At 36.9% G+C, this 25,893-nt stretch overlaps 1 protein-coding gene across 1 annotated transcript; it reads right to left on the bottom strand.

The window, feature by feature from the left end:
• Positions 1-11,741: 11,741 nt before the first annotated feature.
• On the bottom strand, positions 11,742-25,632 carry LOC140137640 (uncharacterized). The gene is made up of 4 exons (XM_072159374.1): positions 25,559-25,632; positions 21,295-21,404; positions 18,521-18,699; positions 11,742-14,647 (listed from the first exon to the last, which is right to left on the bottom strand). Exons 2-4 carry the CDS (start codon positions 21,347-21,349, stop codon positions 14,390-14,392), a joined length of 492 nt encoding a protein of 163 aa, XP_072015475.1. The 5' UTR covers positions 21,350-21,404; positions 25,559-25,632; the 3' UTR covers positions 11,742-14,389.
• Positions 25,633-25,893: the final 261 nt, after the last annotated feature.

The following is a 25,893-nucleotide window of genomic DNA, read 5'->3' as shown; positions in this document are numbered from 1 at the left end:
AGATTCTCAAGTTGAAGAGGGCTTCATACTACAGAGGATGAAACAGCCTGGGTCAGGTGAGGTGAGGTATGCCACCTTTTATGTATACCAGATGAGTAATATATACTCATAAAGGCTGTGGCAAGAAAAAACGAAAACAGATGGACAAAAAGAGTCACCGAGTGGCAACCAAGAGCTACCAAGAACAGGAAAGCGTAGAAGAGGAAGGCATAGACGAAGATGAGATGGCGAGACGACTTAACAGCATATAGAGGCACCACTTGGGCAAGGGATGCGCAAGACAGACAGAAATGAAAGATTCTCAAGTTGAAGAGGGCTTCATACTACAGAGGATGAAACAGCCTGGGTCAGGTGAGGTGAGGTATGCCACCTTTTATGTATACCAGATGAGTAATATATACTCATAAAGGCTCATAATAAAAAAAGTTGTAAAAATTGAAAACAGCCGTTTACTTGGTAAAAAATAACACACGACTTGCAATATCTACAGCTTTTATTTGAGAATATGATTTAATAGGCACTTCTTTAAATTCTTAAATTTGTATTAAATGTGTTTTAAGCACCTTATAATCATGTGATCAACATCATCCAACATGCATGCTTCAATTGGGGCTGTGCAATAATTATGAGCCCCGGGGTAAAATTTCCAAACGGTTCGCCAAAAATCGCTTCCCCCCCCCCCTCGGCCCGCCTAAAAATCTTTGCCCCCCCCCCTTTGAACATGCCAAATTTTTGGGATCCCAATTTGCAAACCTTAAATTTTGGCTCGCCAAAAATTTCTTGCCCCCCAATTTTACCCTCCCCAGGGCTCATTAATTATTGCACAGCCCATATGTCCCCAGCAAACACACGTTTTACAGAAAACTGGCGTGTCCGGGGGGGTGCTGAAGCCCTTTGTTAAGCACTTTGTTAAAAATTATGTAAAATCAGCCGTTTTTGGCGATTTTAGCCATTACGCCCCCCAGCATAACTCTGAAAGCCCCTCTGAGCCCCACGCAGGAATAGATCCTGGACACGCCGGTGAGAAAAGATTTAAATGTCGGGTTATAAAACTTTAAAAAAGAGTATAATCATTCATAAAATATTTTTGAAAACGTGATGCAAAACATTCTAAAAATGTTATTTAACTGTTGACAAAATATTTTGTAAAAATGATTACCCAAAATATTTTACAATAACGTTTTAAAAACGTATTCATGATCTTTATATAATCTGACATTTAAATGTTATTAAAACAATTTAGTAAAACGTTTTAAGAACATTTTTTGTGTTTGCTGGGCTGTATAATAAATTATGTCCATACATACACGCTATGTAACGGCGCGCGTGATTGGTCGAGAGCCGGGCATAAACAGCGTTTATGCCCGGTGTCCCGGATGTGCGATCGCCGGGTAGGAAAATCATGATTTTTAATAAAGTTATTTGTAATTTTTTGTTATTATTTTGATGAAATAAGAATCACAAAATGTTCTGGTATGTATGAACGGGGTTCATTCATATATTTTCATGACTAAACGGTTGTTTATGCCCTCGGGCCGCAAGCGGCCCCTCGGGCATAAACAACCGTTTAGTCATGAAAATATATGAATGAACCCCTAAATAAATATGATTTGTTTTTAAGAAACATTAAATAAGTTACTTCAAACAATTTTGAAGTTACTTAGTAAATGAAGAATTCGGATGCAAAATACTACAATTTACCCCGTCAAAACTCAAAGATGTTTTTAAAATGTTATAAACACGTTTTGGTTTTGGTCAAAACGTTTTGATAACATCTAAATGTTGGGTTACATGAAGGTCATGAAAACTTTTTTTAAACGCTTTATATGAAAACACACTACAACAACATTTAAAAATGTTGTCAAAATATTATTTGCAAAATATATTTAGCAAACATTTTTGCAAAATATTTTGTCAACACCAATTTTGTGTAAGCTTATCCTAACCCAAATCCTAATTTTGTGTATAATTACATGAAGGAATATTAACCCCAACACTTACCACCATCATGTTAGAATATTTTGCATTAGGTTTTCAAAAATGTTGTGTGTTTGCTGAGTATCCAAGTCTGCTTTGCATATTTTTGGGATTGTTAATCAATGCAGTGACCCAGCAAACACAGTGTTTTGTGTAACATTTTTAAAAGGATGCAAAGGTTGGCAGAATTTGTTTTAAATTATATTGAGTTCTATAAAGTTACAAAACTTTCATCAAGTTGCAAAACTTTTAAGAAAAAAATACAATATTTTTATCTAGCTTTTAAGTTTTTTTTCAAGAATTTTTTTGTTAGGTGGGTCGAAAAAATTTAGGCCAAAATAACTTTTTTTTTAAATTTTCTCCAAAAATGAGCATTTCACAGATGAATTCATCAAGTCTTTGTCATTCTAAATATGTATACTTTTATATACTTTAGACCAACAATTTAGCAGTTATGAGGCCCAAAAAATTCCATAATTCCAGGGTTAAGGGATGGGGTATGAACGTTTGGACAGTATTTATTGTGGGACATTAGAGCACATCAGACATATCGAATTGCATTCTGAATACGAAGAATGTCCTTCTGATATCAAATAATTTTGATTTTTTGAAATTCGCAATGTAATACACATTTTATGGCAAATGATTAAAAATTGATATTTTTGATATTTAACAGTACTCGAAGTAAACTTTATAAATCTGATTATTTATACTTAAAGTGTATGTAGGTGGGATGAAAAGCCGACGATCAATTGAAAATTTTGACCATTCGTATTGAAGATATGGATTTTTTTCCCAAAACACCAAAAAAAATAGGTCTTTTGGGGAAAAAATCCATATCTTCAATATGAAAGGTCAAAATTTTCAATTGATCGTCGGCTTTTCCTCCCAGTTACATACACGTTAAGAATATATCATTAGATTTATAAAATTTACTTCGAGGACTGTTAGGGCCTATATGTGGCTGGACGCGGCGAATGAGCCGTAAACTCGGCAAACTTCATTTCGAGCTACAGGTGAAAATATATGCAAATCTCGTATTTTGGCGAAGTTGAGATTTTTGCAGATTTGAAATGTTTAAGCTTTCTTCTAAACACATACAAAGTTTTATTTTAAAGAAATAAGTGGAAATATGAAATAATCCACATTTTCTGAGGCCCATCTGATGAATGGTCATTTTGCTTCCATAACTTTGAACGCGTTTTTCTCGGTTTCGCGTTTTGATTCATGACAACCTATAACAAGCCATAACTTCGCTTCTGATTGTCATATGAAGTTCATTGAGGTGTCATTTTAATCCCTGAAACATGCTCTTTGCAAATATGTAAAAACGTAAAAATACCCAGAGAGGGACTTTACGGCTTATTCGAGGTGTCCAGGCACATATATCAAAAATGTGAAAAATATCAAATTATTAATAATTTGTCATAAAATTTGTATCAGTGGCGTACCGTGGCCGCCCCAACCCCGGGGGGCTGAAGAAGAAACAATTTTGCCGCCCCTTCCTTAACAAGCCCGAAAAGGTTGACCCAATTTTTTCACGGTCGTTTGAAAAGTGAAGAGCAAAAAACAAAAAAAAAAAACAAACAAAAAAAAAGGATTTTAGGCGCTAGCGTCCCAAAAGCAACCCTTTTTCTAAATTTTTTATGCTTTTTCAATTTTTGGCGCCCTTTTTTCTTTGCTAATTCGTTTTGCAGCCCCTTCGTTTTTGCCGCCCCTGTTTTTGCCGCCCTTCTTCTTCCGCCGCCCTTCGTTTTTGCCGCCCCTACTTTGACCCCGGGGGCTGGCGCCCCAAAGCCCCCAAAATACGCACATGTGTATTATATCGTGAATTTCAAAAAATGAAAATTATTTGATATCAAAAGACATTCTTCGTATTCGGAATGCAATTCGATATGTCTAATGTGCTCTCATGTCCCACAAAAAATACTGTCGAAACACTCAAAACGCTCATTCCAGATCCCTCAAGGTCAACCTTAAATAGCATTTTCTAATTTGTAAATAAAGTTGTTACAAAAGATTGTAATATAATGTTATATATTGAAGTGCTGACAACATATTTTGTAACTTTTGTAAAGCAAAAAATAGGCATATCATAGTGGTAGATAGATGTTGGTGTATTCTCTAAGCATAGGCGTGATTTTGAATACTTGACTCCCAGGCTTAATCTTTAGTGACAGTAATCATGTTATAATAATGCAATATAAGGGTTTTGGGCCTTAAAAATTTAATATGGAATTGTAACTTTATTCCCACCAAGGTCGTACTAAAGTTTCAGGAATGAACTATGTTTCTTATGGCAAAACAAGATCATATTTCTGGAGTAAGTTCAAACAATTTGTTGCCGGACTTTGTTGCATATACGTCTTTTTTGCACTCTGACTACTGCACCTCTGCCTGCATTTCATGATAGGAGAAACTTGGCTCCCGGGACTTGGCTCAAAACGAAAAATAAATCCCTGACATTTAACATCAAGGTCTTTACTTCCCTCATTCTACCCACTTCTTGTTTGTGGCAACTTGACTTCAAAATCCTGGTTTAAACTCCTGAATTGTTCCGCAACCAGGAAACAAATGAAAACAACGCCTTCCTCAAGTACTCTATACTATTCAATACTATAGACCAGGCTTCCTCAAATAGATTTGTTGAAGCGCCAAATGAAATTTAAAAAAAACCTGCAAAGCGCCACTCAATGGCTGCGGAGTCAGAGGGGGGTTTCCCCCCCTGTGAAGCTACCGATTTATTAAAAATTTGAGGTGCAAATGACGCCATTTGGTGCAACATTTTGTAGTATTTTAGCCTGTCTTTACAAGGATAACATGGGAATCGCATTGTTTATTTTTTTTTTAAATCTAAACGGCGCCGCGCGCCACTCAGGAAGCCACGGCGCGCCACATGTGGCGCGCGCGCCGCTATTTGCGGAGCCCTGCTATAGACCGTCTTACACGCACCTGTTAAAGCCGTAATGCACGATCTTTTCAAATGAGTTTGGTCAATTTTATTCAAACCTGATTTCTGGTCATATTTGTAATGTTTACATGTGTCCCAACTTACACCTAACTGGATTCAGCCATATTCGTTGTCTTTTTAGGACAACACAGCAAATTCGAGTTAAAGTCATAATTATGACTTTATTCCCCCATAGAACATCAGTTAAGGGCAAAGATAGTATGTGAGGTTTCTTTCATTTTACCTCATTTGTTTGGCTTTTAAAAAAATTGTCAGAAAACTTCCTGACAGTTGTTACTAAGCTTTACTAATAATATTTCATTATATATGGCAAAGAATCAACGGGATATACTGTATCTAGCTAAGGCACAAAGGATCATAATGTGTTGTGCAACATATCCTAATCATCATGGTACTATCGGCGAACACTTTATAGTATTGTTTTCAACATGGAAAATTGATTGATTGATAACCAACTTACCAATTATATCTAGTACCATTATTTATGCATACAAGTGATATAATAGCTGTCTTGACAGTTTTGCATTTATAATACATTCCCAAAGTACTAAACTTGCAGTGTGCATGATTTGCCTATTCCTGCTCTCCTACTACTAAATTCAAAAATAGATACATTTTGGCGGCACATCCCTGTATGCATCAACATACATGTACTAAAAGTAGCTGGTGACCTGAACACAGGCCAAACAAAATCGTTTGCACCAAGTTCCTTGATTGTGCGTGCAGGACGTGCACAGCCTTCTGGTTTTAATCACCATGGTGTTTGTAATTTCTCACTTTCACTAAACAAAACAACAAAATTTAACCTTCATCTAAATATAGGCCTATACAAGCACCTTAAAAAACAAGTTTTAAAAAGTGACCATTTCATATGACGGGAGGGCGAGTTAGCGCAGCGGTATAGTTCCCTCGCTTTGCACCACTGAGGTCCCGGGTTCAAGCCCAGGCGCGGCCCAAGGACTCATGTGCACTTGGTTTATCCCGATTCCATGCTCGCTCTCGCAGGTTTTCTCCGGGATCTCCGGTTTCCTCCTGTATTGCAAAAATCGGTGATTAGTTGTTTGGTTATCAAAACTTCCTTCACCCAATGGAATTTGGGGAGCTGCACAGATAATTGGTGGATGTTACAATCTAAATGCGGATAGGTGTGCGCCGTTCGGCAGCAACTGGCCTAGTTGATGCGACGTGATTGTGATGATTCACCATTGCAGCGAAATTACAGCGCTTTGAGTCCTCTAAGATCTGGAGAAAGGCGCTTTATAAATCCAAAATTTATTTATTTATTTATTTATTTATTTATTATGACATTATTTAAAATATATATAATTTTGGAATCCTTAATTTCATGGTATTTGACCTTGGGACTAAGTGGACTTTAAAATTCTTGAAAGTACTTATTAAAAAGAGGTTTATTTAATCAATAATTGACAGTTGAACTATGATAATCCCTATTCAAACCTGTGTAAAGCAGGAAACCAATTAATTAGCCCATTAATCTGAATAGCAATTTTGCACAAATATGCAAGTATTATTTACAAAATTATCTATATCTTGAAGAGTATTGATGCTATGTATGTAATTTTGGTATCATTGTCCTGTGCTTCCATTCCTTTTCCCAATGTATTACTGAATCTGTTAGAGTATGAATTCTGAAGATCAATTGTCTTTCGTATGGGTAAGCTGTAAAACCAATGTCCCTGCACTACAATAACATGTATTCACAGTATGCATGCTTTAACGCTTAATTGGTTATGCTAAAGATTTGCAAAACAGGGTGATTTCAGATGAAACATGCATGATTAGAAAAAAGGGGTCTTTTTAAAAACACAACTTCACAAAATATCTGTCATTGTTAAAAAATCTTATTTTAGGAAACAAAACTATTGACATATTGTTTGCGTGTTAGCCCAACAGACTCAGAGGTATTGTTGAAGGGCTAAACATTCGCGAAATGGCTAAACAAAGGGGTGTTTTTCACCTGACAACTTGCAAAAGTTTGCACATAAGCACCCCTACCCACAAATCCACAGACCATGTACATTGTAGGCACTACAAATTATTTGTTATTTGAGTCCAAAATTGATGAGTGGTCATTTTAAACTTTATTATTGGCTCATGTTTGCTCTTCTGTAAATGAATCCTCTTCAATGTTTCCTTCTTTTTCCATCTTTTTATACTTTCTCTCTTCTCCCCTTTGATTTATATTTTTTAATCTTAAAAGGGGTAAATGATTTTAAAATCATTTAAATAAATCCAGAGGTATTAATCATATCTCATTTTTTCCGATATTTTGTTTTTTGTTTGCTCAAACTCTTCAAATCAACCTGGCTACGTGCCTACCGGTATTCTGATTTCACTCATACATATAAAAGTATGGAAATGCCCACTTTTTTTTCCATAGGACTGGATGGGGCTATAATACTTTACAACAAAATATATTTTAACAGTCACCTGTAGTTATGAACTAAAGCCACATAGGTGAGTCGAGCCCAATGTTAAAGTTAAAAAAAATAAAGGGCAACACGCCCTGCTCCAGGATATATGCCCTTAACCTTCAAATACAGGAAGGATGCAACATCCCACTGTTAGCCTTATATAACACAACAAAATAATCCCTTTTGCAGCAAACAATGTGCAAAATTATTATTTTTCTTAACATCTTACTTCTTTCTGCCAAGGTTTTTTGTCAAACCAGGGAAGTATGCTTGTACTTCCGTGGTATCTGATACAGAGGATGGAAATTAAATTATACAAAAATATAAAGTATCAAAAACCAATCTTGATCGTTCTTGTTGATAACTAATTTTCATAACCATAAAGACTCCAGTATAAGTGTATCCACCTAAAGAGATTAGGATTAGGAATTAGGCTTAATGTTAGGTTTTAAGGTTAGGATTAAGGTTAAGATTAGGAGTTAGGATTGGGGCTTGTGGAGCGTGGAATTCAAATATTCTATTTGAAATTCACACTCCCTGTGTGTAAGATTAAGATCATGTCTTCCATAGAGGGGTGTGTGGATTTTTACTGGAATAGCTCTTTTCACTTATTCCTCTCAATATCCTGTTTGGTACATTACATGCGTTACTGCTCTGCATGGATAATTCACCACAGAAACCTTAAGAAAACTTTTTACTGGAAGTTTTGGGAAACTTAACCAGTAGTGTATTTTACATATGTCACATCCCAGCAAACACAAAAACGTTTTAAAAACGTTATAAATAAGTTATATTTTGGCTTTTGGTTTACGTAAAAACGTTTTAGTAACATTAAAATGGTGCCTACTTTGACAGTAGGCACCAGCTAACACCGAAAATTAATTAAATTAAAAATAATTAAATAACGAGAGAAAAAATAATGACATTAATCCCTAAATCCATGCAAACATAGTATAATTATATTTCATGATTGACTGGTATTGATTGCTAAATGTATTACTATAGATGGCAGCAAATAAGATTTTATGTCATATTTACTGGAATTGGCCGTGTTGATGATAATTTTGTTAAAAGTATTACCACAGAGGGCAGCAAATAGATTTCATGTCATTTTTGCAACCCATTTTTGACTAATATAGTGGTATTTTTGCTGACTTTTGCTCAAAGTATTTATTATAGAGGGCAGCATTTCTACTCTGAGTGAGAGAGTGACTATTTAATTCAGAGTAGTTAAGGGTAGACGAAGTAAATTGTTGGTCGAAGCAGCCAAAAACAATTTTTCATTATCTAAATCAATATATTATTGAAAAATAACTCTTTGATGTTTTGCAAAATGGGCAATACCTTACATAATCGAACATACAAAAAATGATCAGATTGAACTTTATGACAGAGTTTTACAATCCATTAATGATTTACAACACGATTTGAAATCAGGTGCATTTCAACTGTTTTGGAGGGCATTTTGGTCTCATTTTTAATTACAGAAAGCTATACAAGACCCTTGGAGTTACAGAAAATTCACCCGTTTAAACATATCTGAAACGATATTTTGTTTTGATTCATAAGCCAAATGAAATAGTAATAGTTTTCCAATGTGTGTATGGCTTTTGATACTTTTACTGTAATACATAATGAAACTGAAAGTTTGGTTTATTTGGTGTTTTTATAAGGACAACTCAGGTACCTGTTTTACCCGGCGCAGTGTGTTTCTGCGCTGTACAGCTAGCCAGCGATGATCAGATTAGGGTTAGGATTATTCATATAGGGTATAATCTTCTTCCACGGTAAACCAAACAGCTTCCGTGGTAAACCTTATAGCGCCATCACTTGATGAAAGTACATTATTAGCAGGCCTGAGTTAAAAGTTTTTTGGGCTAGAACTATTGCGACTGTAGGGGTGAGCTTGCCTACAGGTAAAAGAAAATACTCGTGGCGGTTATATTTAATACATGCGAGTATTTTTTTTTTTTTTTGGGGGGTTTGAGGGCGCCAGCCCCGGGGTAAAAAAGCAGGGGCGGCCAAAATGAAGGAGCAACGGAAGAAGAAGGGCGGCAAAAAGAATTAGTAAATAAAAATGGCGGGAAAATAATGAACAAAATCTCAAAAATGTTACCGTAGGCCTACAGATTAGACACTTAAAAGTGACCACCTAAATAACATATTTTAACTCCCATGGAAACACAATTAAGTTAGATCTCGAATGCTATATCATAACCCTTTCTTGTATAGTTTAAATAGGCCTATTAATATAATTTTTAAATGCTATTTTATTATTTTGTTATTATTAATTGAAAATCTAAAATAGTATAAAATCGTATATGATGCCTTAAATTAAAGTTTAAAACGTTCTTCCAATATTAAAAACTATTATTAAATAATCCCTAACATCTCAGACAACACCCCCCCCCCCCAACACACACACCCCCCCACACCAACAACCACATGCCAAGTCGTGGCGACCGAAAGTCTACCTTGTACATCGTGCAACCGCGCGTGCACCATCCAGCATTGCCCCGCTAAAATACACTACCCTATTACGAGCAATGGAATAGCCCATCAATCATGCACAGTGGTTGCTCCTGGAAGGAAGATTATACCCGATATGACGCGGTTGCTCATGGAAGACAAGAAGGATTATACCCCTTTTCGGATTATTAGGGTTAGGGTTAGGGTTATTCATGGGTAATATACTAGAAATAGTAATAGTATATAGTAATAGTATACCATAAACAATAAGTATAATAAATAGACGGATTTCTAGCACAACCACTTGTAGCATATAGTGTGTAGTGCCTCGACTATGGATTGATAGGTTCCTGGTTCGAACCCCGGTCGATCCTTGATAGAATTTTAAATCTAACTTGTTTCGTTACTTTTTATTAAAGGGGCATTTCGTGATCCACAGCCTCATCCCCCCACTTTTCTCAAAAAAAGTTGAGATTTTTATATCGCTGGAAACCTCTGGCTACATAATGTTTATGTACAAAATATCTCTTGCAGATTAATTCGTTTAGCTAAGATATCGTGAAATTTGAATTTCGTTCTGGTGCACCAGAACGAAATTACAACACATTGTCTATGGAGCAGTGTAATACACATAATCATGCATAACTCGCAAACGCAAAATCGGAATCAACTGAAATTTTGGGAATAGGCTTTTTCGTGGATTTGTACTGAAACATGTCATAAAAAGAGGATGCTAGGATCACGAAATCCTCCTTTAAGGGTGGTCTTAACCCTGGAATTATGGAAACTTTCGGGCTTCATAACTGCTAAATTATTAGTCTAAAGAATATAAAAGTATACATTTTAGACTGGAAATGACTTGCTGAATTCATCTGTGAGATCAATTTGGGCCAAAATTCTCATTTTTGAGAAAATCCCAAAAACAGGTTTTTGGCCCAAATTTTAAATTGCAACGTAACAAAAAAAATTGTTTGGCCAAAAAAATTTTTTATTAATTTTTAAAAACTAGATAAAAATATCTAGGGACCATTTTTTTATTTTTTGGAATTTTGACCAACTTTGAGAAATTTGCACCAAAATGGTCAAAAAATGCAAAATTTTCAAAAAAATCATAAAAAAGCCTGATTTTCGCCCAAATTTCAAATATTTTTGGTGAAGTTGGTCAAAATTCAAAAAAATGAAAAAACGCTCCCTAGATATTTTTATCTAGTTTTTAAAAATCAATAAAAAATTTTTTTGGCCAAACAATTTTTTTTGTTACGTTGCACGAAAAAATTTGGGCCAAAAAACCCGTTTTTTAGGATTTTCTCCAAAAATGAGCATTTTGGCCCAAATTGGGCCTCACAGATGAATTCATCAAGTCATTTCCATTCTAAAAATGTATACTTTTATATTCTTTAGACTAATAATTTAGCAGTTATGAGGCCCGAAAGTTTTCATAATTCCAGGGTTCAGACCAACCTTAAGTAAGAGGAAATAATAGTAGCCTAAGTAACTCCAATGGAACGCAACGCAGCGCTAGTAAGCATTTCGTAAGGTGTGAGGAGGCACGCTTCGTATAGCGCCGCGCCTGTTAGGTACCCGTCGGATATCGTGAAAGTGTGACAATTTAGAGGCTGCTGACTTTTGCTCGAAGTATTTATTATAGGGGGCAGCATTTCTGATCTGAGTGAGAGAGTGACTAATTAATTCAGAGCAGTTAAGGGTAGACAAGGTATTGGTGTAAAGTGGGGGGGGGGAGAGACTGTCAATCCGGTTAACCACCTTTAATTACCACGATTAATGCCAAGGCGGTGATTCGCCAAAAGGCAGTTGGTAATAGTGGGCGGTATCAGGCCTAGCCGTTAAAAGAAACACTCTGAGGAATGATACATATTCAAAACTAGTAATTCTCCATAGTGAAGGAATCGAATATTAACGTTTGCACAGTATTTTTTGTGGGAGCTGAGAGTACACCAGACACATCGAATTGCATTCTGAATACGATGATAGACCTGATGATATCAAATAATTTAGATTTTTTTGAAATTCATGTCCCACAAAAAATACTGTCCAAACGTTGCTACCAGAGCCCTTAAGATTTAATTTCCTATAATTTGATACATTTTATTCCTTAATCTTACGAATTGTTCTATTAGTATCTATCTTTACACACGTTTTTCAAGATTGTTCTGAAAGTATAGGTTGATCGGTTTCAGCAACCTAAAACTATGTTCTGCTCACATTTATCGTGTTTTGAGGAACTCCAAGAACTTTTTGTTTTCTCGGAAACGCTAGCGCAAAACATTCTCAAGAAGAAGAACCAGTTCATCAATAGCTGACATGTATCAGTCACTTGCAGTCGACGTCCGCTAGCGACTGGAGTATAAAACCATCTTTAGAAATATTAAGCTAAATTTATACCAAAAACAAGCGATTGGTATTGACCAATGAGGTAGCGCACTAAGTTCCCAACGCAACAATGCTCGCTACCACATTGGCTAGATAGAAACAAATCCCCCGTCCCCGTCATTCAGCGATAAAGTATAAATTCAGTTTAAAATAGGCCCACTGTTGAACTAATTTGGAACTTGAAAGTGACCAATTTGACTCAAAATGTTCGAACAACCATAATCTTCACACTTAAATTATTTTTACCAGGTATTTATATTAACAGTAATCTGATATTACTCATTGTAATTCATCCTTTGCAGGTATATCGCTTTTTAAAGGGATTTATATTATTCTCTTTGGATTTTTAGGGGTGAAGTCAACGCACTAGCGCGACCTATCATGCCTATGTAATCTAAAGTCTGCACAAAAAGTAACTCAGCTGTTATAAATACGCATATAGATTCAGAACTAATAATTGAACATAAAAAGGACGATTTATTTACGCGCATTTCGATACCCCATTTATCCAATTTTGTTCAATATTGACAATACGGCAGTGTTTTGAAAGAAAAATACCCGAATTTAAAAGTTGCAGTTATTTGTATTGATTTGAAGTTAATCGGGCTTTACGTGTTTACAGTGCTGGCATTATAACCATTGATCGCTGGAAACTGCAACTTTTAAATTCGGGTATTTTTCTGTAAAAGCACTACTGTGTTGTTAATATTGAACGACATTTGACGAATGGGGTATCAAAATGCGTGTAAATAAATTATCCTTCTCGCTATGTTGAAATATTGTGAAAACAATTATTAGTTCTGAATCTATAGGCGTATTTATAACAGCTGAGTTACTTTTTTTGCAGACTTTAGTTAGTGAGAGTTTTCTTATTTATGAGAGTGGCCCTATTTGTGCCCATTATATATAGGCCTATATCAAATTAGAACTGTCTATCATGCCTATCATGAATGGGATATCTCTACCACTTTGTTGGTAAAGGTCATAGTTTGCATCGAACGTTTTTCCTTATTTGCAGCAATTCGAATGTCTAAACGCTGAATTATTTTAAATTATCATCGTGCGCTCAGTGTCTTACTGAGGATCAGGCTTAGGCTTAGGCTTAGGCTTTACCCAGTATGACACTTCACGCACGATTATTTCCCGTACCGTTTTTAGGAAATGGGGGGTAGGGTTGTCTGGGTTAAGTGTCCCATGTAGATTGCCCAAGTGTGATATCATAAAACGTTAACGTACCGACGCCATTGACCCGCAGAAGTTACAAGACTGATCAATATTTACGCTAGGGGGAATGGGGTAGGTTTCACGGGGCAAACAATGTCACATTCGCTCAAACAATTATATATCGTGTTCCACGCTGATTTCTCAAGTTTCTTCATTAAATATGTTGAACCCCGTTTTCCCACTTTTTACCTGAAAAATTCGTACCCTCCCCCCCCCCCATTTCCTAAAAACGTGTTCCCCCGAAGTCCCCCAATCCACTTCTTACGTAAATATTGACCAATCCGTAAAGATACATAACAATTAAAATTAGAATTCCAATTAACCTGGTCACCAAGTATTACACTAGAAGAGTAATCTGGTTTAGTATTGGTACAGAGGATGTTTAAAGACATTCCCACAACCCAATGGGGTTTCTGACTAGTACGAGGAACCCATACCGTACTTAGCTCTGCTAGTACGAGGAACCCATACCGTACTTAGCTCTGCTAGGGCAGCGTCAATAACGAAAATGTCATACCGATAAATGACACGTCTGTTTTGCCCGGTTTTTTTAAGTTTGCCTTGCGAACTAGTTTCTGACCTTGTATGTCTGGCTTTTGTACACATGTGGTACAGTTGATCATGCCTTGCATTGGGATTGTGTGCAAATATCTGGTGTTTTCATCCTATTATTTAACATTCAAAACATCGAGACTTAGGAATAAAATTAATGCAGTGGGACAATATGAATGTTTCCTGTAAGAAAATCAAATATCAGTCATAAGTCTCAACTATTAGCTTGTTGGCTGCAGTTTTAAAATTACCATTTTGTGTGTGTGGCAATGGGGACTTTGTCTTTAAAATTAGGTTATATTGATCAAATTTCCCAATCATAGTGCATTATAGGAATGCCTTTAAGCCTCCTCTGGTATTGGTACCAGACTTAATAAGCAGTGCAAATTACAAATATAATAGCGGCAACTACAACGGTGAAGTTTGATTGATTAATTTGATTGCCATTATTTTTATTGACAAAGTTGATGGAAGACCCTTTCGTACCGCCATTGCATAAGGTGCTGTTGCAGCAACTCCTAATAACTTGAGCCTTAGTCCCTTCTGGACTATATGAAAAGGTTCCAGCCTGAGTACAAGTACCAGTGTCACATCCTCGGCTTCCATGAGTCTCTCCTAATGTCGCTTTCTGAGAAGAAAAAAAAGGCATTTTCAAGTAATTATTCAAGTGAAGTTGCTGTCAGACCCAGTCCGACGAGTACTGGTAGGACTCGCTTTTCTTTGTTTCCAGACTAAACTCAGACTTTGATCACAAACTAGTTTATCTCCAATAGCCCAAGAAACACCGTCGATTCGCAAAAGTCCATTGACCGCCCCGCCCGTTTTTTTTCTCGGGCGAGTCGATTAGTGGACTTACGCGGTTAATCTGTCTTAAAGGCCTATTCAGTGATCCCAGTGAACGGTGTAAAAAATTGTGTATAATGAAGGATAAGTCATTGCGTATTTTTTAAATGAAAATTTGGAAAAAAACGAAGAAAACAGCACTTTTGACAAAGCTGAAGCCCCATTCAAATACATGTAGCTAATTTCTTTACTAGAGCTATAATATGTGATATGCTCCACAGCGACGCCCTTAATTTTTCTCAAATTTTTACTTTTTGCACGGTTGTGATGCCCAATGGAGTACAAAAATACCGTGAAACGGTGCTTTAATTACAGTAAAATTTAAGGTTTTTTTTATTAAATCCAGAGATCTCCGATTTTTATCCCGAGTTCACCGATCGAGTCAGTGATGGCTAACACGTCTCGTTCATGCGAGCCCATGTGTATCATTGAATCGTGACGTATGAACTGTGTGTATATCGCTATTCGCCTCGAAATTAAAAGAGGACAATGTGATAGTAAAAACTAACATTTAAATAGGAATCTATTCTTTATGCAAATCACTTATTGTAGATCCATCCTTTGCGCTCATTTTAGTGATAACATTTTCACCCCAGCAGGACCGACCATCAAAAATGACCATAGAGTGGGGTTGGTGAGGCCCACCATAGGTTTCTACAGTAAAATCCATGATTTTTATTTCCCTCTTGTAAAGATTAATTCGTCATACAAAGTGGTCTTATTTGACAAATTAAAATTAGTCATTGCAAATGAGATATTTATCATTCAAGATAAAAATGCTGAGAATGTGCTTTGGATGTTGAGGAAATAATTTGTAGCATTTCAAATTAATTTTCATCATGACAAATATTTTCACGATTTATAAATACAAATAAAATTTGTAAAATGACAAATTAATGAATGACAAATATGTAGTATGACAAATATTTTTAGTGCATTCCTGCATGACAAATTAAATGACGAATTGAATGACTAATTTTAATTCATAATCCATCATCAATTTGTCATGCACTAAAAATGGGTTTTTTTTCAGTGTACTTGGTAGTTAGTTTCAGTGTACTTGGAAATTTCCTTTTATATTTAGGAGAAAATTCGGTGAAAATCGGATGTTCGTAGAATTTTTAGCCGAAAATCAATTTTGCTTTATACTTTTGTACATAGCCAGAAGTTTCCCGATTTTGCAAGGGTGCGATCACAATATGACGTCATAACGACATTATGTGGGGAATGCTTGTACTTATTTTGGTATCACTGGATATAGGAGACACATAACTTTACATTAGTTAGAGAATAAAGGTATTGTTTTTAGCCGCTGGAGTTCATCTATCGTCTCATATAAATGACATTCACGGTATATGACGTTTATATTATTGAAAATTAGGGGTTGCACCCTCTCGTAGTACGTTTTGCAAAATATGGCTCAGTAGATCTAGGGTTAATTAAGCGATTAGAGTCTGAGTATAGTTTGGTAACTAAGAAAAAAACAGGTTCTACTCGTCGGACTAGTCAGGCCAAAGATTAGGGTTGCACGACTTAAAAGTTTGGGGCACTGATCTCACGCTTTGATAAAAGGAAAGACCGAAGGGAAAGCTTAAAAGCAATAAATATATAGTAACTCGGGGAAAATGATCCCTGACTCTTGGGGAATATGAAACCGCAAGGGTCATATGAGGTCAAAGGTCAGGTCAAATTTGAAGTTGCTCCGATTAGGCTGTAACTTGGGGACAATGATCCCTGACACTTGGGGAGTATAAAACCGCAAAGGTCATGTGAGGTCAAAGGTCAGGTCAAATTTAAAGTTGCTGCGATCAGGCTGTAACTTTGGGAAAATGATCCCTGACACTTGGGGAGTATCAAACCACAAAGGTCATGTGAGGTCAAAGGTCAGGTCAAATTAGAAGTTGCTCTGACTGGGCTGTAACTCGGGGGAAATGATCCTTGACTCTTGGGGAGTATGAAACTGCAAAGGTCATGTGAGGTCAAAGGTCAGGCCAAATTTGAAGTTGCTCCGATTAGGCTGTAACTTGGGGACAATGATCCCTGACACTTGGGGAGTATAAAACCGCAAAGGTCATGTGAGGTCAAAGGTCAGGTAAAATTTAAAGTTGCTTCAATTGGGCTGTAAGTCGGGGGAAATGATCCCTGACACTTGGAGAGTATAAAACCGCAAAGGTCATGTGAGGTCAAAGGTCAGGTCAAATTGGAAGTTGCTCTGATTGGGCTGTAACTCAGGTAAAATGATCCTTGACTCTTGGGAGTATGAAACTGCAAAGGTCATGTGAGGTCAAAGGTCAGGTCAAATTGAAGGTGCTCGAATCGATTGGCGCGAGGTTCATATTGGTGCGTATGCACCAAATATGTATCTTGTGTTAATTAGGGTTGGCAAATAACGACGCCGTTAGTTTTGCGAACTCAGCCTGTTCAATGCGAGTAGCAAGCTTCAAAGCTCGCTAGCTACATGTATACGAGCAGGGAGCAACCCGGTGATGGCGCACTAGTATTTCCCATCAGGCACAAGTGATTTGCTTTTTCCAGAAAGTCTACTCGTTTGAGAAGGGAATGAGTTTTTACAAAAGTAATGTCGAAATTAGGACTTGCTGTCAATAATGCGATGGAAACGCGGGACAGATGTAAGGTATGAAATACAAGTAGTATTCCAAGTCAAGCAAACCTTTGACACTCGGACATCTGACCTGCCAACATGGCGCTGTATTTGTATGTGTGTTTGTATTCCTTTCCTATCCTCATAAAAATTATCAATCTGCAATAATAGACAATAATGGTGCTTGCGGCTACCGGGGTGAAGTAATGTTTTCACAAGTATATTGCGCCAAAAAAGTATCCTTACACTTGGAAAAATAATCACAATTTCAAAACTGAACAATATTGGGGTAAATTTGTTTTTTTAATAGATGCACTATCTAGTCCTACGCATTTTGAGACCACATTGAATCCAATGTGACCCCAAGAAGTAAAGTTACAAGCAATTGAATTGACGAAGGTCCGGTTTTAAAAGTGACAAACTTGCATAAACAAGGCGCAAAAAGATTCCAACAAAGACACAACACAGTTTCTTCAATGAAGCAAGCAATTCAAGCAGTTTTATTTCAGTTTTTACTTCTCTGTACTTTTCATAACTTTCATTTTATTTGTCATTATTTTCTTTCACTTTTCTTTTTGTTCCTTTTATCTTTAATTAAAGGCACGCATACATTAGCCATTCACCACTCTCAAACCTGAACACTAGTCCGTTTAGTTTTGAATAGGCCAGTTTGTCACTTTTAAAACTGGACCTTCGTCTAATCAAATGCTTGTAACTTTGCTTCTTGAAGTCACATTGGATTCAATGGGGTGTCATAATGTGCCGGATTAGATAGTATAAAGTAGTCAATAGAATTTCGAATTTTATGCTGGGTATTGGTACCTGATTTAGCACGATGCGACCCCCCCCCCACCAAAAAAAAATCATATCAATTTTAATGAGAAAAGAGAGCCTTTCAAAGTGATTAAATGTCCATAATTATAGACGTGTTTTCTCAAATATAGATACAATAGCTATACAGTAACCTTAACTCGCCCAAGCAAAACTGACCACAGGAACTGACCCAATCATAACTCGCCATCTTGCCAGCCCCATGGCTCTTGGCCTACTACTTACGAAGCAAAACTTATCATCTGGACATGTCACTATTTGGACCTTAGATGAAGTAATGTAGCAATTCTCGTCAGAACAGACCTCAGATGAAGTAAGGTTGAAATTCTCGTCAGAACAGATGTCTGCCCTCAATCCTTTAATCCATAAACACTGGTAGCATTGCTTTTCTCCTGCTACATGTTCTGAAATTGAAGAGTATATAATAAAAGAACGGTAAAATTTTGTCCCAGTTTTTCCGAAAGGTGACACAGTCAGACACACCCCGACATACCTTTTCTGATACAATAATTATTATGACACACTTTTTATTGAAAAACTAGGGATGTAGAAAGTTATTTCTTTCTCAGCAGGAGCAAGGATATAAGCTTCCTTAGTAGGGGCCTATGCTCATTTCATAAGGCGTAAAAAGGGGAGCATTCGCATAACTTCCTTATTACAACCAGGGACCTATGTTGTAGTGTTTCTGTATTAGGCCGTATATAGCCTGCACGGCCCTGTACTTCTCTATCGCCGTGATAAGAGTTCGAAGCCCTGTCATCAACAGAGGTCAGTAACATTGGCGTATCCTGAAGGCCTTCACCCCGTGGGACCGTCTGAGATAGTTTGTGCCGCCCTGGAGAAAAGATACAGGATGGCGCCCTCCCCCCCCTCCGACACACACCCCCGATCATTTGGGAAGTCTGATGAAAATGTTACCCCCTATAAGAATTTGGACAAAATTGCAAAATGAAAGCCCGATTGAAGCCATTTGGTCGAATATTTTGATACTATTATAGTGTAAATTTATAGGTAGAAATAGTGAAAATGAAGGCCCAAATGAAGCAATTCGTAGACCAAAACTGATTTTGTGTTCAAAGAGAAGAGAAAACGGGCACTTGTTTATCCATACATAGGAGGGTGTCTGCTCAGAAGTTGGACAATTTTGCCAAATGCAGGTCCAAGTTGAAACCGTTTGGTACATCACTTTTGACTTGTTTATCCATTAGCTGGAGGGGGTGTCTGAGGGGGGATATTCCCCCTCCTCCGAAGTTGGAAAATTCTGCCATTTTTTAGTTGTTTATCCAAAAGCAGGGGTGTCTGAGCAGGGATGTTCCCCCATAGAAGTTGCACAATTTTGCCAAATAAAGATCCGAATCGATGCTATTTGGTGCATCATTTTCATTTGTTTATTCATTCACAGTGAGTTGATTGTCTGAGGAGTGACCCCCCCCCCTCATAAATTAGAAAATTTTGCCAAATGAAATTCCAAATTGAAGCCATTAAGTGCATCATTTTTCACTTGTTTATCCATACGCAGAGGGGTGTCTGAGTGGAGATGTTCTCTCTTGATAAGTTGAACAATTTTGCCAAATGAAGGTCCAAATTGAAGCCAGTTGGAGCATAATTTTGGTACATCATTTTTACACTATTATCATTGCTTACTACGTGGGTGGGGAGCAGGGCCGTCGCTAGACCATTTTCTCAGGGGGGTGTCGAGAAATAATTTTTGCTGGTATATGGCCGGACTTTTGCTGGCCCCTGCGCAACATGATTGCCACCCCTGGCTCATCAGATAGAAGACACCTCCCATCTCCAAATCTCAACTGTAATCCAAGTTTTTTTCCAAGCTGTCCCCATCCTTTACCGGGAAATTTTGAAAAAGTGCGCGTGTTGCGAGCGAAAATTTGCTATTTCAAAGGTGGATGTATCGGATTCACCGAGCCAGGGGCCGACATTTCCAAATCGTCCCATTGATTAACTAGGCCTACTAAAAGAACATTACTGGGACTATTTCGCGCGAAGCAAATTGGTATTTTAATACTAAAAGCCGGCTTTGGTTATACATTCTTCACGCACCAAGGTGAAAGGTCACAGTTATATCTCCGAGAGCCCACGAGTGCTACACAGCGTCATCATCCCTATATCTTCGTGTCAAAAATTGCCGTGATAGTACGGCGAATCCGCTCGTTTTCAAAAGCTACGCATGGCGATTTTGTTCGAGATAGGCCGAGCGACTCAGGCTAAGCATACCATTTACACTATATGAGATACCACAGAGTTTCTATTCTACACGTTTTACGATCTGCGCATGATCAGTACCCCATATGAATATGATGTTGCTATTACAAGAAAATTTGATTTGATGTCAGGTAAAATCCAGGTTTTGTTTTCAATACACTAACTGGAAATTCAATACACTAATAGGCGATTGCTGTTGTCGTTATACGCATATAGTTTACTGCATTTTATACGTTAACATTTTGAAATCGTTCGTTAAAATTGTGATATATTCAACTGTTTGAGAATTAAAATCATATAGCTCAATCCACGTGCTGTATAGAATATTAAATCACTAGTTAATTAATAGAAAGTGACACAGATAGACATGGATCTATATACCTGGCAGCCACGCCACGTTGTTACGTGTAATCAATCAGCAACTCTATTGAACTTATTTAAATGAGGCGCCTAAATTAAGGTGGGCGGTAAATAACTGTACATTGAAGGTATGTGTGCTTTTGTGAGCTGGCGACGACTCAATCACACCAGTGGGCTGTATGAGACTGACAAACGGTACCTCTCGCTCAAGTGGGCGCTTTCACATGACATTCTTTTGATCACTTTTGACAGTAGCCTGCCTGGTAAAGCGAATACGCTGTCGATCAGATCAGTTACCGATTTAATGGCGGAAACCTTTTGTCCTGAACAAAAGGTAAATGAAATCGACACAAAGGAACAATGCGTTACGTAATCTATTGCTTCTCCTTGTTATATCAATCCTCTTTGATGCCACTTACCAACTATGGTTAAGACAAATATGGCCAACACCAACAGCCCTTTCATCATGTTCATGGTTTAGTGCTGAGTTTTTGGTTGAGTAGGCCTATACTGAGTTTTGGGTGAAAACCTGAATGTATCAAAAGAAAATTTAAACCTCATTTACTTCACTGAACTAATTAGTATAACGTAGATCGTTCAGAAATCAATGGTATAGGATCACAAGATCCAGCAAATACAAATCGTTTTACAGAAAACGTTTTATTGTCGAGTTATATAATGGTATACAACTTTTAATAACGTTCCAAATACAGTTTTCAGTGACACTCCGAACGCTAGTCACCATGGTCACTCGATAGCTATTTGTTGTAAAAGGCTCACACAATCATTTAATTAGCATATTTACGATATATTGCCGTAAAATATACGGTATGTGGTATAATGTACGGCAGAAAGCCCGTAATTTGTACGGTAAAATACCTGGCAGTTCTATTGCCAACGTTTTCCCGTTAAAATTACAGTAGCGCCGTAGATATACACGATAAATTTTATGAAGTAGTCTTTAAACACAATCTGTCAAAACTATCTCCTATTAAGATGCAACACATTACAAAATAATAAAATTTAACGGTTCTATCATGGAGAGAAATAGTAATTCAGTTTACGGTAAATTACAGCAAAGTTTTACGGTTTATGCCGTAAAAAACGGTGATTTCTATATAGACCCACACGATGTACTTATAGAGTTGAGAAAAATCTTTCTTTACCGAACTATATTAGTTTGAAACAATACAAATGTAAGCCCATAAAAAGCTCATGGACGAAGTTCAGATGTGTAAAAATCAAATAAAAAAAGACACAATTTCATGCCTAATTTTAACACCAGGATGTTTAAAGGTATAGCCAAGCACTATGTTTTTATCTGACATTACTGAAAACAAATTAAAATTATCGTTTTTGATTTGACTGAGAAAATTAATTTCAAAACAAAAAGGTACATCTCTGAATAATGTGTTGATTTCAACATGTATCGATGGTCAGTGGCGTTCTGCATGTTCTGAGTGCCTCAGTATGGATGGCGGATACCTTCAAAATACGCCTAAGATAATACGCCTAACCTTAGACGTCTAAGATGCAATCTTAGACGTCTAAGATCGATTAGACGCCTAAGATTCAATCTTAGACGTCTAAGATGCGATTCTGAACGCCTAAGATTCAATCTTAGACGTCTAAGATGCATTCTTAGACGCCTAAGATTCAATCTTAGACGTCTAAGAATTTCATGATAGACTTTGACAGGATCCGAAATCCCAAACAACCAATCATCTTAGGCGTATTCAATTATTGACCAATGAAATCTTAGACGCCTAAGATTTTACACGCCTAAGATTTTTCTTAGACGTCCAAGATTGACCATTTGACCGTGACTAGTGATGGACGGTATCGCAAATTTGATCAAAACGTACGACGGACGCTGTAGAGATCCTCTCACTGGCGCCTGTTGTTGGTCAGACCCTGTAGATGATGCTGCAGGCTGTGTTGGCATGGTTGGCGGTCGTGCTATTTGGTCAAACTGATCTACTAGTACCAGATACAAAAAATATTCGAAACTTAGGCCTATATTACGGTGTACCATCTCCGCCAATTCCCCTTCTTTATTTAATTCCCCGATTTTTTTTTATTTCCTTTTTATTATTCAATTCCCCGATTTTTTTTTTAATTTCCCCTCTTTTATTTATTTCCCCCTTTTTTTATTTCCCCCTTTCTTTTAAATTCAATTCCACCATTTTTTTATCCTCCTTTTTGAAATATTAATATCTTTTTTTTCATTCATTCATTTATTCATATTTTTTTCCAAAATAGTTTATTCTTTTTGGAATAATTTCCCCTTTCTTCATCCCCCCCTTTTTTTTAATTTTTAATATTAACATAGTTAACATATCAAATAGTTTATCTATTTTGAAATAATTCCCCATTTTTTCAATTCCCCTTTTTTAATATTAACTTTTTTTTTTCTTCAAAATAATTTATCCTTTTTAAAATATTAAATTTCCCTTTTAATTCCCCTTTTATCGCACAAAGCAGAATCTCGGCTGAGTTACAAAATACATGAAATACTGGTAGTTGTCCAAGAATATGCTCGCTTCCCGCTACGTTTGCTGGTCTTCGCGTGTTCCTTTGTGTGACTGAGAGACCGCATGGTCAGACCCACTGTATGGAAGTCAATGGTCAGACCATGTGTGTGTTTATTAAACACCACTGACCATGATAGCCTGAGTGTTAGGGAATAACCCAAACGTTCGATGAAGCCCTGTAAACGAAAATCCGTTCGTTAGGGGGGTCAAAAAGTTTGATTACGTTTGTAAAGAAGTAGTTAAAACATCGGTCAAAGTTGATCTTTTTTTAAAGGATTTCATATAATTATACATTGTAAAATTTTAGTATTTTCTGAATTACGATGTTGACATTTTACAGTGGTTGCTTCAAAATGATTTCAACTAAATATAGAGTGCAGTACTCGCAACCTGCATTTTTTAAAGCAGCTGTAAGCCTACCGCACTTTGATTCTTCAGCAAGTCTTAATTTTTATGAAGAAAGATATTTCGAAATAAATGGAATTATTGTTTCTTACACGTGATCAATATCCTAGCAATGTCGCACCCCTCCACAACCCCATCGACCAAAGCGACGGCAATATGCCCAATGAATATGGGTTGGAATTTTCGATATTTGACACTTACGTTTAATAGAGGGGAGGGGGGAGGGGGTTAGCCTTCTAACGAAAGGACTTTCGTTTATAGGGCTTCATCGAACTTCTGGGTTGTTCCCTTAGAGCCGTAGACTTATTTCAAGTCACGGGACTAGTAAGAATATTTATGATCGATCACTGCGCATGGTATCTGTAATATGAGCTGCTAGAAGTCTTCTAAGGTGCTTTGTGAGCTAGGCGAGCTATTGGTGATACCGTCCACCACTAAAATATCAATCTTAGACGTGTAAGAAATCTTAGGCGTGTAAAATCTTAGGCGTCTAAGATTTCATTGGTCAATAATTGAATACGCCTAAGATGATTGGTTGTTTAGGATTTCTGGTCCTGTGATTCGTTGATTTAAGTATACCGCGAAATTCTTAGACGCCTAAGATTGCATCTTAGACGTCTAAGGTTAGGCGTATTATCTTGGGCGTATTTTGAAGTTATCCGCCATCTATACCTCAGCGTAAATCACGGCTCATGAGCAGCAACTCTGCTTGTCAACTTCTCCACGCAGACTGAGACGTTTATGGATTTGCATATCTACCCAGAATTAGTAGTATTATTAAAGCCACAATAAGTGTTTGCACCACATGCACAGCGACGCCCTCAATTTTTTTTTCTACTTTTTGCATGATTGTAATGCCCAATGGTGTAGACCTACTAAAATACCATGTGAAAGACTAAGCCTGAAGTGCATTACAGTAAAATCGGCGAGATAATGCATGCATTGTAGGTGCTGAAATGAAATAGCAATTTTCTTCGTTTTACCTCATTTGTTTGGCTCGAAAGGGGACAAATTATGTAATCAGTTGAAAAAAAAATAGGAATCTATTCTTTATGTAAATCACATATTATTGCTTAAGAGACTGGATGCTCAGCCAAATAAGCTGGTTAACAATAGCCTAACAATAACAGTCTTGACCCAATTTAAACCTATATAGGTCCTACCGTAACGCACCTGGGCATCTGCAACAAGAAATCAAGAACGTAAACCCAAAAACCGAGACTATATAGCCGCATGCATGTGCATAACACCAGGATGTTGTACATGTTGTACAATATTCAATCAAGATCGAGAAGAAGATCACAGTGACAGTTAAAGGGCATTTCGTGATCCACAGCCTCATCCCCCACTTTTCCCCAAAAAAGTTGAGATTTTTACACCACTGGATACCTCTGGCTACATAATGTTTATGTACCAAATATTTCTTGCAGATTAATTCGTTTAGCAAAAATATCGTTAATTTGAATTTCGTTCTGGTGCACCAGAACGAAATTACAACGCATTGTCTATGGAGCAGTGTAATACGCATAATCATGCATAACTCGCAAACGCAAAATCGGAATCAACTGAAATTTTGGAAATAAGCTTTTTTCGTGGATATCTACTGAAAAATGTCATAAAAAGAGGATGCTAGGATCACGAAATCCTCCTTTAAGTAAAAGATATTAAAGCAAATACCTAATTAAAAGATAAATGAACATATAACGAAACATGCTAAAAGTAAGTAAGAAATTTCGACACCTACTTTCCAAATGATGCGGCACGGTCTGAACAGTGTATCCTCAAGACCTCATGTTCACAGATTATAGAAGGATTCCTCCTATAATCTGTGGTTTTATAGTTATTCTTTTGCGGAAGTTATAAGGTCGTTTCCCCTGCTACATGACTTGCAAGATGAGAAAAAATGCATGTCACAATCACAAAAATGTTCAGATCATCAAGAAAAAGCGCGGGCGTCAAAAACGGGCGTCATGTTAGATAATAACTAAAGTTAGCTTGACTGAAAAATTCATGAAATTTTGTAGCTGTATTATGCCTAGTCGTATATTGAACATGTTGAAATATTGGCTTTCAGAGTAT

This window comes from Amphiura filiformis, chromosome 17, assembly GCF_039555335.1.
Source record: "Amphiura filiformis chromosome 17, Afil_fr2py, whole genome shotgun sequence".
Taxonomy (NCBI): Eukaryota; Metazoa; Echinodermata; class Ophiuroidea; order Amphilepidida; family Amphiuridae; genus Amphiura; species Amphiura filiformis.
This window is presented reverse-complemented; position numbering and strand designations above follow the sequence as displayed.